The sequence below is a fragment of the Haliaeetus leucocephalus genome, unplaced genomic scaffold, assembly GCF_000737465.1.
Source record: "Haliaeetus leucocephalus isolate CR32 unplaced genomic scaffold, Haliaeetus_leucocephalus-4.0 Scaffold616, whole genome shotgun sequence".
Classification (NCBI taxonomy): domain Eukaryota; kingdom Metazoa; phylum Chordata; class Aves; order Accipitriformes; family Accipitridae; genus Haliaeetus; species Haliaeetus leucocephalus.
In genome coordinates this window covers 3234505-3249981 of record NW_010973052.1, presented here as the reverse complement: position 1 = coordinate 3249981, position 15477 = coordinate 3234505, and the positions used below count along the sequence as shown (strand labels likewise).

The window sequence follows — 15477 nt, the reverse complement described above, 5'->3', positions numbered from 1 at the left end:
CCCGACGCCCCCCCCCAGCCCCCCGCGGCCCGCGCCCGCCGCCGGCCCTCTGCTCCCGGGCGCCTTGCCCCCGCTGCCAGCCCCTGCCGCTGCCCAGACGCCGACGCCGCCGGCCCAGCAGCTGACGCCCGACGCCTTCGCCATCGTGGAGCGGGCGCAGCAGATGGTAGAGATGCTCTCCGAGGAGAACCACGTGCTGCGGCAGGAGCTGGAGGGGTACTATGAGAAGGCAGACAAGCTGCAGAAGGTACGTGGAGACATGGGGATCGGGCCTGGGCAGGGTAACCGTCTTGGTTCTTCTACGTTTGGGTCCCCCAAGCTGTTCTTCATAGTCACGTCACTGCGATGGGGATGCACTAGTGGCCATCTCTAACCATTGCCTCTCTGTGGTGGTCTCCCAGAAGTTTAATCCTGTGCCCCATGGCCTGTGGGCTCCCCTGACTTTAGGGCAAAATGGGGTGGCCCATCACATGTCTCTCAGTTGGGAACTTGCCCCTTGCATGATTCTGTGCTGGCCTCACCGGAGCTTTCCCTGGAAGTATCCCATGGGCAGTCTGCTCCCGGTGCAGCTAGGTCCTGCATCATCTGCACAGGCGGTAGTGCTGCGGGCGAGAAGCATTTGAAGAGCATGGCCACATCTTCCTGAGTGGTCTTGTCCACCACAATACGCTCGTGTGGCACTTCACGCTCTTTGGAAGTGTAACAGCCATCAGTGGGGCTGCCTGTTATTCGGAAATGCATTAACTTCGTTGTCTCAGAGGCTTTCAGTGACTGCTCTATGGGTTTCTAAGAGCTGGTGTTAGACATCCACTTTTGAACATGTTCGTTCAAAAAGCACTGCCCTTACCTGAAAGAACAGTTTGGTAAAGATTTTGCTCAAAAACCCTTTTGCAAAGAGAACCTGCACCCTCTTTTCTGTTTGCAAGCTGGCATTTTCAGTGGAGAAGGGTGATGTCTTGCGCATTGCCTGGGGTGAGAAGATGAAGAGTTAAGTCAAATGAAGTAGAAGGTGCTTAAAAGTGACAGCTCACTGAAGGCAAAGCAGAGATGCTCCCCAGATCTGCTGGCATTGGGTCCCAAGGGCCCAGGCCAAATGAGTTATTTAGGATCCTACACTGCTATTTCATTTATGTCTTCCCACTGCTTATACATAAATGGTCTTAGGCTGCAGGTCTTTTCTGTCTGAATTTAGGAGTCTAAATAGGACCTCAATTTTTTCTGTGCTGTGTGGGATGAGGTTCTTGGAGACACCCTTCACAGGAGAAGAGGCAGTTCTGAGGACCATGTCCCAGCCTCAGCTTTGGGAAAAATCTGTGACCATCTGTTCAAACAGGTTAGAAAAAAAGACCTGTTATTTTGCAGCTGCTATCATCTTTTCAGCCTCCTCCTCTGCAACCGGATGAGTTGAGTTTATTCACTGAATTTCCTAAACTTAGTTGAGAAATTTTTGCAACAACATTAACTATTCGTGAAGAGGTCTGTGAAGATTTTAACACTGACTTCCCTGTGGCCTTCGTGGGCAAAAAGAAATATTCCAGCTATTAATTTTACAAAAGCTGTGTTGTTCAGTAAAAGGTATTTGAGTGCGATGCCCTAAAAATATTCTGATTTCCTTTTACACTCTTGGAAACAGCTCTTTCTTTATCTTGGATGCCCCGCAAGTCGATTGCATCAGACACCAACAGAAAGGTATTCAAGCACGGGCTGAAGTCTCACTTCAGTCAACAGAGCGTGAACTCGATTCCCATTGACTTTGGGGGAATATAAGTGGAGTATTAAAGTGAAACACATGCTCAAGTGCATTCTTTCTTCAGGAAAATGTCCTGAACCAAAGCCTTAATACACAGTATCCCTCCCATGCTGTTTTTTTCTGTTTGAACACAAGGACAGGGCAGGTCCTCCTGTTCCCACAGTATCAGCTGAACATCACCTCTGAAAAAGTTAGAGTGAGTGAAATTACATACTTTGGGTGTGAAAACTTTTCCCTCTTGTTGGAGGTGGCAGGGTCACCAGGAGTACTTCTTGTTTGTCTGTGTGTAACTATTTTATTCTAGGTAGGCCCACCCTCCCATCACTTTTATTCATTACAAAACAGAAGAAATTAGAGAAAATCGGCTTGACACAGAGGGCTCCCTGGGCGTTTGTACAAACAGCTCAGCCCTGAGGGTTGTCAAATTCTCAGTTGTGTCTGAACAGACTTTTTGCAGAGAGGTACCAGGTGGTGATTAATCCCTGTGCTGTTTGACGAGTTGTCTGGTTTTCTTACCTAAAAAGAGTTGGGGGGGAAGAGGGGTTGTGCACATTTAATTTTGAGCTTTTTTTGCAAAAGCAAAGCATTATTTTCTCTTTTCTTTTGCTGTTGTTTCTTTTGTTGGGCGGTTTTACCTTGCTGAAGTTTAATTGCCAGGCTGGGCTGGCTCTTCCCCATGCTGTGTATGTGGGCTGTTTGAGTGGGTTGGCTCTAGAAGCTACCAGGCAGAGAAGAGGCTGAACAGTTTTTTCCCCTCCATAGAAGAAGGGGAAGGAAATCCCAGAGCTGCTGAGAAACACCGACACAATTTATGGCTGTTCTTCTGCTCTCCTTTAATTTTGTTCAGTGCTGATGGAGGTTCTTTCTTCTCCTGCAGCAAGTCTTTGCCTCTGGGGCTGCAGGAGACTTGCATGGTGATGTGTTTTAGAAAATAATGGCAGATAATGGGCAGAGCAAAGCCCTTGCAGAAACCAGCAGCATTGGGCAGGACTGTCAGGCTGTCGAAACTCCCTGCCGTGTTGGCAAATCTGCTTTGCCATGGTAGGAGCTCTCTGGAGCAGGCATCTTCTCCTGCAGATAGCAGCTCACCTGGAATAGGGGAGGTGTGGGAACCAGCGGGTGTCAGGGCACCCAACTGAGCATGGTGTCTGGTTGGGATCATGTAGTTAAGGATTCAGGAAGGTGCTTTAAAAACTATTTTTGCTAAGCCAAACCTTCCTTTCAAGGAGAGAGAAGCTCAATCTGCTTAAATGGTCAAGGAGAGCAATGCGAGGTAGCTTGAATATAGACTCTAACTACTTAGAGGAAGAGCAAACTTTTGCTAGCGGAGCTGACACTGATCTAAAGAAAAAGCTGTAACAGAATCAAGTAGCTGAAACTATGCTGTTATTGGAGTAACTGATTGACATGTCAATTTGATTCTGGAAAATTCAGATGAAACAAATTTTTGATTGTAGGTTATAGTCATAGAATAGAATAGACTATTTCAGTTGGAAGGGACCTACGATGATCATCTAGTCCAACTGCCTGACCACTTCAGGGCTGACCAAGTCAAAGCATGTTGTTAAGGGCATTGTCCAAATGCCTCTTAAACACTGACAGCCTTGGGGCATCCACCACCTCTCTAGTAAGCCTGTTCCAGTGTTTGACCACCCTCTCGGTAAAGAAATACTTCCTAATGTCCAGTCTAAACCTCCCCTGGTGCAGCTTTGAACTGTTCCCACTCGTCCTGTCACTGGATCCCAGGGAGAAGAGCTCAGCACCTCCCTCTCCACTTCCCCTCCTCAGGAAGCTGCAGAGAGCTATGAGGTTGCCCCTCAGTCTCCTTCTCTCCAAACTAGACAAACCCAAAGTCCTCAGCTGCTCCTCATAGGACATTTCTTCCAGCCCTTTCACCAGGTTTGTTGCCTTCCTCTGGATGCATTCAAGGACCTGAACGTCCTTCTTAAATTGTGGGGCCTAGAACTGCACACAGTACTCGAGGTGATTTTTTCAAAAAAGTTCAGACTTTTTGATGAGGCTTTGTACAAGTTTGCGTTGCCATGCATATGAGGAAAAATAAAACTCATTGACTTTTTTTGGAACCAGAGTAAGGTTCAGTCTGAATTTCAAACAGGTTTGGATTTATGCAGTGGTCCTCTGAGCGTGCTGTCTTCATGGTGGGAACATGCTTGGTTTCTGGCCATACATCAGCAGGGTGGGGAATAAGGACCTGCTTTTCTAGATGTGGTTAGGGAAAATGTAACGGGGCTTCCTGGAGCTCCTGCTTTAAAAAAAACAAAATGGAAAGACAGAATAATCTGACTAACTGCACTTGTAGTTCACCCAAGAAGGAGTGTCATAGCATGGCATATGGCTGGTTCAGCAGGTCATCCTCTTCTTGGAGCTGTGGAGAATTGTCAGCTGAGAACTAATCTACATATGGTACCTTTTAATGTCATGCATGTAGGGGAGCATCTTGTGTGTGTGTGAAATACCTGCAAGTGTTATATCACCACCAGTCTGAGACAGGTGATGTGATATCCAGCAAGGTACTAATCCAAAGCTGCTGGTGTTATGGGGGCACACTGTGGGCTTTGCACATTGCCACTTGTTTCAGCTTTTGTACCTGAGTGAGCTGAAAGCAGAAATTGGGGAAGGTAGATGGATTTCCCTAACACAGCTCTGCCAGGCTTTCCTCTGTGCTTGGTTTGGAGGTCCTGAGTGCCCATGGGCCGTATCCAGGCAGAGTGGCCCTGGCGTCGTGGGAAGCGCAGGTCCAGGCTGCTGGAGCCTGGCTGCAGGTTCCTATGCCGACAGCAGGGTGACAGCTCCAGCATCCCTGGAGCTTTAATTTTGCAAGTGCTGCAGCTGGCAAATTACACCTAAAGCTTAACGAGCCCTGGAGAGGGACTTACTTACCTCCAAGCAAGTGGAGGTGGGCTCACACCCTGGCTTCACAAATCATGAATCTGTCCCACCAGCGATTCAAGAGGCTAAAAAAGTGCCAGATTTAGAAAGGTATGTAGGAGGCTATATATATCTCGTGGTTTTCCAGCCTGTGCACATTATCAAGCTTTTCTCCACAAACACAAAGGCCAGGCATGCAGGAGCAGATTCCCACATCGGTGTTGATCATTCCTGCAGCAATGATTTTAGCAAAGCTGTAACACTTAACACAACATTAGATTATTAAAAGACTTGGGTGGATTGACCTAAACAGCAAGACTCTGCCCAGGTCTATCCTCCTGTCAGTCTTTTGGGCTCAGGTCTTAAGATGAAAGTTCACTGCTAAAGGCTTCTCCTGCATGCCCTGCCTGCAGTTTTCCAGATTTCAAGGAGATTAAGTTAAGAAGATTGAAAACCCCAAACAATTGGTTTGGTCTGTTAGAGAGAGTTTCTTCTTGTATAGAGCAGTCTTCAGTCAAGGATGGAAAGGAGTGGACCACAATAGTCTAAAACTGATGTGAGGTCAGAGCTGAGCCTAAAACACTTCTGGTGGCACGCAGACCTCAGAGCTAAGTTTTGGATCAGGGATCTGGCAGAATAATAAATCTTGCCTCCTACAACCCTTTCTAGGAAAGAATAGAGCCCACACAACTACACTGTTTCCTTTGTTTCTCCTCTTTTATGGCATTAAAGCAGCCACCTTGGTCGTAGAGCGAAGGCAACTGAGCAGTTACCTCAAGTCCAGCCCACCCCAAGCTTTTTTGGGAGCTGCCGGCAGGGTGTCATGGGGTGTTATGGCATGGCGAGCTGACCCACAGGGCGTTTGCAGGATTCCCCACTGCAGGAACTTCCAGCACCACCAGGGCTTCACGCCATCCTCCACTGGGGAGACTGGTTATTGTAGAGCTGGTAGCTGGCGCGACACTTGGCATGAGCATCACCCTGACCCCTGTGCCCCATCGAAACACACTGGGCAAACACTGGGACGGGACGCATTCCTGTCAGGCTCTAACAGGACCTCTCTCTCCTTTCAGTTTGAAATAGAAATTCAGAGGATTTCAGAAGCTTATGAGGGCTTGGTCAAGACCACCACTAAGAGGGAGTCTCTGGACAAAGCGATGAGAAACAAACTTGAAGGAGAAATTAGGAGACTTCATGACTTCAACAGGGATCTCCGTGGTACGTTATACCTGCTTGTGTGGATTTTTTTTCCCCTGGTTGACATGGTGTTTCACTTCTTACAAGCTCCAGAGCAGCAGCCTTTAGAGGAGTAGCTTCACACATGTTTTAGATAAATGTCTTGAGAAATCAGGCCCTGCTTATTGACATAAGACAAAACTGCTGTCACCCCCCTGGTGGCAAGGAAACCTTCTGGCAAAATACAAGAGTCAACTTTGGAAGGTGTCTTTGTGTTTAGCACTTGCAAATAATTGATTTGCCAGCAAGACCAGCTCTAACAAGCTGAAGAGCAAGTTGCAATATAGAGTAATGCTCTACAACCCGTAAATCTCAAAGTTCAGTGCCTTCATGAACCAGTAGCAAGTATCAAAGGTATCTCTTTTTTGTATTAAAAACATGAAATTGAGGGTATATCCTTTAGAGAAAGCAAGTGGAGCATATGTTAGGTAGCTATTACCTGTTCAGGTTCCTGATGGGGGTACTTTGGTACTTCCTGATGCAGTGAGATGCCTTCTGCAAGCTGGCTTATGCTTTTTGCAATGGTGCAAGGAGGGTTGCATGGTCTTTTTGGAGGAGGGAGGCACCTGAAGGCAGGACCTTCCCAGGGGAAGCTGTCTTTGGCTGCAGAAAACTGCTCCTTTCCCAGGGCATCCCCAAGGATTGGTGTCACTGGGCTGAGGGCTGCCTTCTCCCAGGGTTGCTTTCTTCCAGGGCATTTCACTGCACCAGGGGCAGCACTCCACTGCAGGAAGGCACCCATCCCCTTCAAAGCTGGGCAATTCAGATTGTAAATCCCTTGTCCATTTTGGACAGTGTGAGAGATGAACTGCCTGGGCATGTCAGCCATGAATGGCAGAGGCTTTTCCCCCAGTTTCTGTAAATCTGAATGACACCGCTTCATGGAAGAGGTCAAAGGCCTCATCTTTCATGTATGTGTCAGCCTCCATTTTAATGTCCTGCTTCAGAGAGTCTATTTATACTGCTCTGCTGGCATGCATCTTATTTTCTTGGTTGGTCTACAATTTTATATACATATATTTATACTTAAAGTATTTCCTGTTTTTTGCAGAACGTCTGGAGACAGCCAATAGACAGCTAGCCAGCAGAGACTTCGATGGGCATGAGGATAAGTCAACAGAGGGCCTTTATGTCACTCAGAGTGAGTACTGTGCTAATCTGTTTTGAAAGTGCATATATATATGTGCACGCATATATATGTGCTGGAGTAGAGGTGAATACTTTGCTATTAATTGTTATTGTCCTTGTGGCTTGGTTTTACTCAGCTAATTCGTCACATACTCTTATTTAAGCTGCAGACCGGATTGTTTAGGCTGCTTTTTTTTCTCTCAGAGCACCAAAACCAGGCAGTGGGAGTTAATGGTAACACAATTTAGCTTATTTTTGATAAATATTTGTCTGAAATTGTGAAGTGTTGTTTGCGGGGATCATCTCTGGAGATGCATGGTTTTTAGAGAAGCCAGATTCTTCTCTTGGCTGGGATAAGCCCAGAGCAACCTCTGCTGACTTGTTGTCAGTGACAGGGGTTGACTAACAGGAGGTAGAGCAGAGCTGGACCCTCCTTTTCACAAAGAACGGAAGAGACAAAGATTTTACGACTTCTACCACTACAAAAAACATCCATTCCTGTCAAGTTTTAGGCTCCCGTAATGACTGACCACAGTGCTGCAGCATTTCCCTGCCATGTACTGATGGACCTGTGTGACCAGCCAAACCAAAACGCAAACAGCTGGATGCTGCATGACAGCATGTGGCTTCTCATGTATCCTGAGCATCTTCAGCATGCTTCAAGAAGGGCTTGACCATCTGGGAGCTGTGCAGTACCTTGTGGGCTTAAATCCCATTGAAACTAAATGCTGTGTACAACTGATCCTTCTGTTTTATTTATTGCACCAAGAGCTTCCTCGGAAGATGAGCTGCAACTGCAAATCCTTAGGTGGAGAACTGGCCACCACCATTAGCAGTGCAGAGTTTGTTATCACTCAGTGTGCCTCACTGCCAGCCCTGCAATGTCCACCAGCTGCTCCAAATGCAGGAGAGCCTTCTCCTAGCTCCCACCACCAGCGATGAAGCCAGCACAATTTCACTGATAATTGTGCATGCATGCACAAACCAGAAGAGAATCTAATGATGTTTTCCATTATTGTGTTAGCTTTGCCATATTAGCAGATGCCACAAGGGCATGTAGATACTGCTGCGAATCCAAGGGGATGATCTGTTAAGAAAATAGCATTGCTATGTAAGTCTTGTCATCCTTGGGAAGAATTCAAATGGTGTAAGTTGCACAGTGCAAATTGCAGACTGGGGTCTGCTGTCTTCTTATAGAGACAGCCTGGCAGTGTTCCCATATATATTGATAGCTACAAGGGGAAGTTCAATCCCCAGGATGGACTCAATTTGAGTCACTTTCCAGTGGATAAACACGCTCTGTGCTTCTACTGATAAATATCTAGCAATAAAACTTTGCGCTGTGCACTCAGCATATTACTGCTATCAATTCACAGCTTACGAACAAATATAGCTTTTCGGATCCTATCACGTAAGACAGGCTGGATGCTTGGAGTGTCTTCTGGCTAGGCCAGAGAGTTAAATGTTACTAATGCAATGCAGAGTGCTTCCAAGAATAGAAAAATGGGCACATGTAAAGCAGGTCCTCTTCAGTCATGTTCTTTGGGCTGCTGGGGCACGCACAGTAATGACCTCGGTATCAGGATATCAGCCTAAAACACCCCTCTGAGAGCCCATAAAAGGTTTTGCATGGAAATCATCTGTTGCTGACTGCATTTATACACTGATGTTTGTGAATCTTCCCGAGGGGCATAACATGACTGGGGTTGCACCCCACTGCCAACCTGGGGGTTTTGCAAACACGGTCTGTACCTTCCTCACATCTTTTAATGGGATGCTCAGGCAGAAAACTGAGAATAGAAGGGGTGCAGCTTGTTTTAGCTGCTGTGTGTACACTTTTCTACTGAGACTGAAATAGTCATTTTCAGAAGAGAAAAAATGGTGCCTACATGCACTCCCATCAGCTGTTGCAATTTTGTTGTGAAACTTGTGTTTGTTTTTTTTTCCTAAAGGTGGTAGCTTACTAAGTCAGATTAGTAAATGCAAATCTTAGTTTTCATTAGGAAAGCAAAAGCAGATTTCTAGTCCCTATGTTTATGGGAAACAGCCTGAAAATATGGCCCTTAACATCCACGATCTAAGTTATATAAAAAGACTCCAACATCAGCAGGTTAAAAATTATCATTTTTAAGCCATTTCTCATGATGAGATGAACAAGGAAAGATAAAACTCTTGAGGTTTTTTTAATGCTCGTCCTTGGTAATACTGCAAATGCAGAATTAATACTGTGGTAAAAGTCCAGTAATAGGAAAAACTCTCTGAAAAAGAAGTCTGGCAAGGCAGGATGTGCAGGGATCATTTCTCAGTTCCTCGCAGAGCTCTCCATTAGCAGTGCAACAGTGCAGAGCGGTCATACGCTCTGAGATGGAGACTGGAAGTGACAAAAACTCTTATTCTTTGTAATAATAATAGGCAAAGCCAGGCTGCATGCCTCAAAGTATTAAGTGCTAGGCATTTGTGCCTAAGAAAAATGCTCCTGTTGTATCGGGGGTAAGAGAGAACCCACAGCCTATTACTTTCATGATAATAATGTGATGTTTTGTCAGTGAAAAAGGTTCATTTAAGGAAAGACATGAAGCAGCGACTGATGAAGGCCTATGGACCGATACAGGCAAGAGAAGAGCCAGGCAGGAGGAAGCTGAGAGGCGCTGTGGAAAGGGAGAGGCAGGAAGACCGAGGATAGCTTCAAGGGCATAGGGCAGGGAGAAAGCTTATGATAGAGCATATCGCAGGAAAAAATTGTTTTGGTAGAGTCTGAGAATATTGTGTGTTTTTCTGGGCTTTCTGGACTTAGAGACACTCTGTCAGAGCAGAGGCTCCTCCAAGGGTCTGTTTTTTCAGGTGTCTGAGGCAGGTCGGGGTCTGTGCCCGTCCACGTAGCTCTGCACCCTTAGTGGGGATGTGTAGACAGTTTTGGCAGTGTGTTGGTAGAGCCTCATGCTTCGTGGGAGTGTGCAGTGGATGTGCCACATGATTACGCATATATCTCTGTCCCAAATACCCCAGGTAAAGAAATATTCCCACCGAATTAATCCAGCCAAAGAAAATGCCCACAATAGATGTTTTTGAGAGTGGGATTGGCAGACTAAGAGCCATTCCTTATTAAGACAGGAAATAATCAGGGGAGAGGCAGAAGTTTCAGGGGTGAGTGAAAGGGAGCTCCTTACTCTCTTGCTTCACAGCCATGAGCTGCACACAGGGAGGTGGGGAAACTGCTGCCCCCATGTACCCGGAGCCAAGGGCACCTGCTCAGGGAGCAGTATCCTGAAGAAACGGCGTCAAATAGAAAAATGAGTCTGTTTTGCTTGACTTCCCCCAGCCCTCCAAAGGGAAGGGGTGTGGGAAATCTGATTTTGGTTTTCAACACGTGAAGGTCAAATTCTCCTCTGACTTGTACTTCACAACACACAAATGGAAATGCCCAAGATGTAAATCAGACCAAGTTTAAGCTGTCCGCTTCGAAGGGTAAGGAAAGCGATCACAAGTTTCAATGGAGATTTGGTGACTTCCTCTGACAACAGAGCACCGACTCTTTCTGCATCCGTGCTTAGGTCTGTGACCACGAACAACCCCGTACCCTGAAGCATAGAATCATGGAATGGTTTGGGTTCGAAGGGACCTTAAAGATCATCTAGTTGCACCCCCCCTGCCGTGTGCAGGGACACCTTCCACTAGACCAGGTTGCTCAAAGCCCCATCCAACCTGGCCTTGAACACTGCCAGGGATGGGGCATCACAACCTCTCTGGGCAACCTGTGCCAGTGCCTCACCGCCCTCACAGTGAAGAGCTTCTTTCTTACATCTAATCTAAATCTACCCTCTTTCAGTTTAAAGCCATTACCCCTGGTCCTATCACTACATGCCCTTGTAAAAAGTCCCTCTCTGGCCTTCTTTTAGGCACCCTTTAGGTACTGGAAGGCTGCTATAAGGTCTCCCTGGAGTCTTTCCTTCTCCAGGCTGAACAACCCCAACTCTCTCAGCCTGTCCCCATAGGAGAGGTGCATTTGTTAAGTACATTACAATTGATCATAATTATTAATTCCAGCGCAGAATCCCTGGTAATCACCATGTAAGAAAATGAACTCAGGGACTCAAGCACAGCCTCCTGCAGCTTCTCAGCCTTTTCTTGGTGCTGGCGTGGCCCAAACTCCAGAGAGCTGTGGGGAGCGTGCTGTTTGTGAGCAAAAATGCAGGAGGAGAAGATTGCAATGAGCTCTCTTGGCATTTGTATCTTCTTTCTTTTTTTGTTCTCACGGAGACCTGCCAGTGGGAATGGAAAGAAATGCTTCATTTCCCAGTTCTGCGTTGCTGCTCCAGGCCTGCCTTGGCACAGCCTAGTCAGTGTGAAACCACAGCTGCAGGGGCCTGCAGTGAGGCTTGGGCAGAGGGACGGATGGACAGATGAACGGACGGTGGCTTTGCTGCTCCTCTGGAGGGAAACGTCAATGTCTGGACCTGGCAGCCTGGCCCTGTTTAATGTGCAAATAATTTAGTAAAGCTGTGGAAAACCTCCTCCTGGCTGGCTACATGGAGTGAATGGGCTCTATTTATTAATTTATTCTGCTTATTCCTATAGGGTGGGAACCAGCTGCTGAAAGGTCTTTGGAACAGGCAACAAGGTCCTGTCCTCATTTCAGATTCCTTCTGCGGGTCACTCCAGGCAGAGTGGCGGGGCATGAGGGGCCCATCTTGCTCTTCAGCCTCTGCCTCACCGCCCCGGCACCCTTTTGGGAAGGTCAGGCTACTGGAGTTGGCCAAGTCCTGGCTTGAGCCGGATGAGCAGAAGAGGCGACTCTGGTACCCCATCCCGGTGAATCAGCTGGTCCGAGGGTGACCAGCAGCAGCAGCTGTGACATACAGCCATGCCCACGGACGGTGGATGGCAGAGGTCCTCCACACACTTGCCATGTCAGGAGTTGCAAGACTGACGAGAGGCTAAATAAGTCCCGCAGGTTCCACTCAAGAAAGGCACGGTCACTGGAGAGCATCTGTGGAATTAGCAGCTGTGAGCGAAGAGCCACCTTGGGAAATGCAAACCTGTGCAAGAGAAATTGTTGGAAATGCCACAAGGGATGTGGTATGGGAGCCAGTCTTGTTTTCATCAAGTCTCCTGCAGGCAAATTAGGCTCTCGCTGCCATAATTTGATGTATTTTCTTCTGCCAGCAGTGGTAATTCTGCAGGAACAAGGAGTGTCTTTAAAGTATGTCTGTGTTACCACTCTGCAATATCACAGCAAGGAGAAAAGCAGCTTGAGATGTATTGAGATAGTCATTAAATTGGTCAAATAAGTTGATACTTAGCTATAATGTGTGAAAAGCTGGGGGTCACTTCTGAGTTTAGAAAAGAGGTGGCACAGATTGAGTATATCTTTCTGTCTAATGTTTCTGCTTCACAGCAGGGTCAAGACTGGTCTACTCTTGGTGTACCTACCCAGCTTGACAACTCAGAAAGCCTATTTGTGAAACACTGAAGCAGGCTCTTTGCTTTATCTCCTCTTCTACCCAGCGAGAGTATAGGTATAATGTCCTCAGTGTGTTGAGGTGCAACAGTCAGAGGCAGTGGGTGGAAAGCTGTAAGATTACAACTGTAAACTGCAGTAGAGAAGCCTTTTGGGAACTGTTCAGTAATGGGGTGTGGCAGTCTGTTAGGTAAAAAGCACGTGCCCGGGCAGAAGGCGCATGCAAAGGTAGCACAGTAAACCAGTATTTTTAGACTTTAAGGATACCTTGTATGTACTTGAAGAGAATTTAAGGTATGTTCAACAAAGTCCTTCTTTACTAAAAATTAATGCAATATAAGAAAGAACTTACGAAATGTGTCTCCAGCATTTAGCAGGGAAAAGCTGACATGGAGGAGTGTTGAGAGCTGTTAAGTAATTTTTTCTTGCCAGGTTTCTAGTGGGTTCAGCGGTTATTTTGTGTACAGCATAATCTTGTCCTCCTTTGGGGAGGGGGTAGAAAACATAATGCAGCAGGGTAAGCTGAATGCTTCGAGTTCCCCGGATGAAAGTTAGAAGTGAAAGTCCCAAGCCCTATTTTTCTATGTGCTGTCCTCACGTGTAACATGAAACATGGGTTTCAAATCTGGAGCAGAGCAATTGTGGTCCCAGTGTGAGATGATGGAGTGCCACAGGGCTGAAATAGCATTCATCTTCCAGCTTCCTCACCCACTAATGAAATTAGCTGCTTGATAATTTGCCCAGATTTACACTTTTGTACAACAGATATTAATGTTCTTTCTGGTCAATCTGACTGAAGTAAACGGATTTGCGTTGAAGGAAGAGGTCTGCATGTCCAGTATAAAATTCCTTGCCGACGTGGGAAGATTAAGGCCACGTCATACTGAGACAGCTTGTAGTGGCAGTCGGTGGCATGGTGTGCGCAGCACTCGCTGGGCTTTGCTCATACACTTTGCAGAGGCCAATGTGCCGGTGTTGCTGCCAGGGTTTCTTTTTGTGAGGTGCTGGATTCTTCCTTCCAGGGTAAATGGGAAGACAGCTGGGTGGGTTTGGGCTCACCTCGTCCACTTGTGCCTTGTTCCACATGGCTCAGCTCTTATGTATCTCACCTCGCTGCAGGCACCTACCAATAGTGTGTAAATTAAATGTGTTCTCATCCCACCTGTAATTAAGGAAAAATAAGGCCCTTCTGGGGGTAGTTCAGGTCTGAAATGGGCTGGCTTTGGCCGTGTGAAGTTTCCTGACCCTCCTCAGGGGGAGGTGGATGGCAGGCTTCCAGCTTGAGTTGTCATGCTTGGGTGGGATGGGCTGGATGCTAGGGGCAGATTTTCCACATTGAGATGTTTTTGGAGCAACTTTTCAGTTAAAAAATAATAAATTCTGTAATGCTGTGTTTAAAAAGTCAAAAATCAAAACAACATTTAATTGACGCCAAATTAATTTTTGGAGGAAATTTTCCTTCCTGGAGGCTTTCCAAGTGCTCTACTTTTGTTGTCATTCAGAACGAAGGCCAGATTCTGAAATCTCAGATTTCACTGAATGAAACCTCCATCCCCTGCTCGCTCCAATCATTAACTGTTTGCAATCCAATGTTGGGGATCCAGTGATTGGCATGCAATGCTCGTGTTCCCTGAAATGGCTTCTCAGCACTGTCAGGGCAGAGGTAGATGGAGCCAAGCATTTCCCCAGGCAGCTTGCCAGCGAAGTCAATGGTGGGCCTGCAATTTGTTGCCAAATAAAAAGATGTGACCAAAGCTGACTGAATTTAGCCAGGTTTTCTTTTTTAATGTTGTTTTAAATCTTATCCAAAAAAGGTAGGATTTTTTGGCACAGAGGTTATCTACATGTTTTAGTCTCACTCCTGACGCGTTAAAGTGCTTAACAGGAGGGGAGCACTGATCGCTGGACCCTCAGGTCATGCAGGACTGGAAAGTCACCCAGGGCCCTCGCAGGGCTGAAATGCCTCCCACAGCCACCTTTTCTCTACATGGCCAGAGAAAGCCCATTCAGATGCCTCCTATCTTATTCTTCCTTATTGCTTTCTCCTCTTTCTGTTTTCAGGCTGTCCAGCACAGATCTGTGTTTATTATTTGGCTTCTTTACATGTTCTGTATCTCATGATCTCCATCCTTGCAAATAAAATGGACCAGGCACAGCGCAGCCCACGTCCACAGGGCTGAGATTTCTTGCCCATTAGAGAAAGGCAGCAGCATCCAAGCTGGCAGCTATAAACAGTCCTTGACGTAGGCTCTTCTCAGGCAGGGTCTGGGTGTTGTATGGGAAAGGAGTAACTGGTGCAAGCCAAAATTTTGCCAGGGAATATGCTAGTAGGTCAGCAGAATGGACAATTATGAGGCAGTGCTCAGGTCCACAAGCTCTGCTAGTGCAGATGCAGCCCAAGCTGCCACTCGTCTCTGGTGCTGGTGCTCACATAAGGCTGGGCACCGAGGGGCTGAGCCTTCGCAGTAGAAACTCCTTGCCTGCTGTGTCTCAGCACTGTGTTGTAATGGACCCACTCGCTGCTGCTTCACATAATTTTTGCTTTTCTAGGGAGGTGGCAGGTTACCTCTGCTGCGTGGCCCACGGCCTGTGAGCTGTCCTCCTGGAGTGGCTCTTGTTCTTGTCTTTCTTCCAGACAAAGAGCACTTGAAGGAGAAGGAGAAGTTGGAGATGGAGCTGGCAGCTGTGCGCTCTGCCAATGAGGACCAGCGGAGGCACATTGAAATCCTCGACCAGGCCCTAAACAATGCGCAAGCCAAGGTCATCAAACTGGAAGAGGAGGTGAGGCGTGGGCAACATTTCTGTGCTCTGAGGATAGCGGTGGCTCATGGCTAGGGCTTTCTCCATCCAAGTCCTGAATCTCTTCTAGCCATGGTGTGGCAGGTCGTCCTGCTCCCCTTGTACTGGCCCTCTTATAGAGAAAATGTGTAGTTACACAATACTGAGCCAAACAAGCAAGCAAAGGAGACCACAACCATAGATGTTTTCAGAGCAGAGCCTTCAACATGTAACCAGG

The 15477-nt window shown here is 47.0% G+C and overlaps 1 protein-coding gene across 1 annotated transcript in view; it reads left to right on the top strand.

Moving 5' to 3' along the window:
• The window catches only part of AMOTL1 (angiomotin like 1), a 44717-nt gene that overhangs the window by 13635 nt on the left and 15605 nt on the right, over positions 1-15477 (top strand). The window contains exons 4-7 of the mRNA XM_010578216.1: positions 6-247; positions 5713-5857; positions 6927-7016; positions 15097-15242. Coding sequence (XP_010576518.1) covers positions 6-247; positions 5713-5857; positions 6927-7016; positions 15097-15242 — 623 coding nt within the window. The remainder of the gene's footprint in view (positions 1-5; positions 248-5712; positions 5858-6926; positions 7017-15096; positions 15243-15477) is intronic.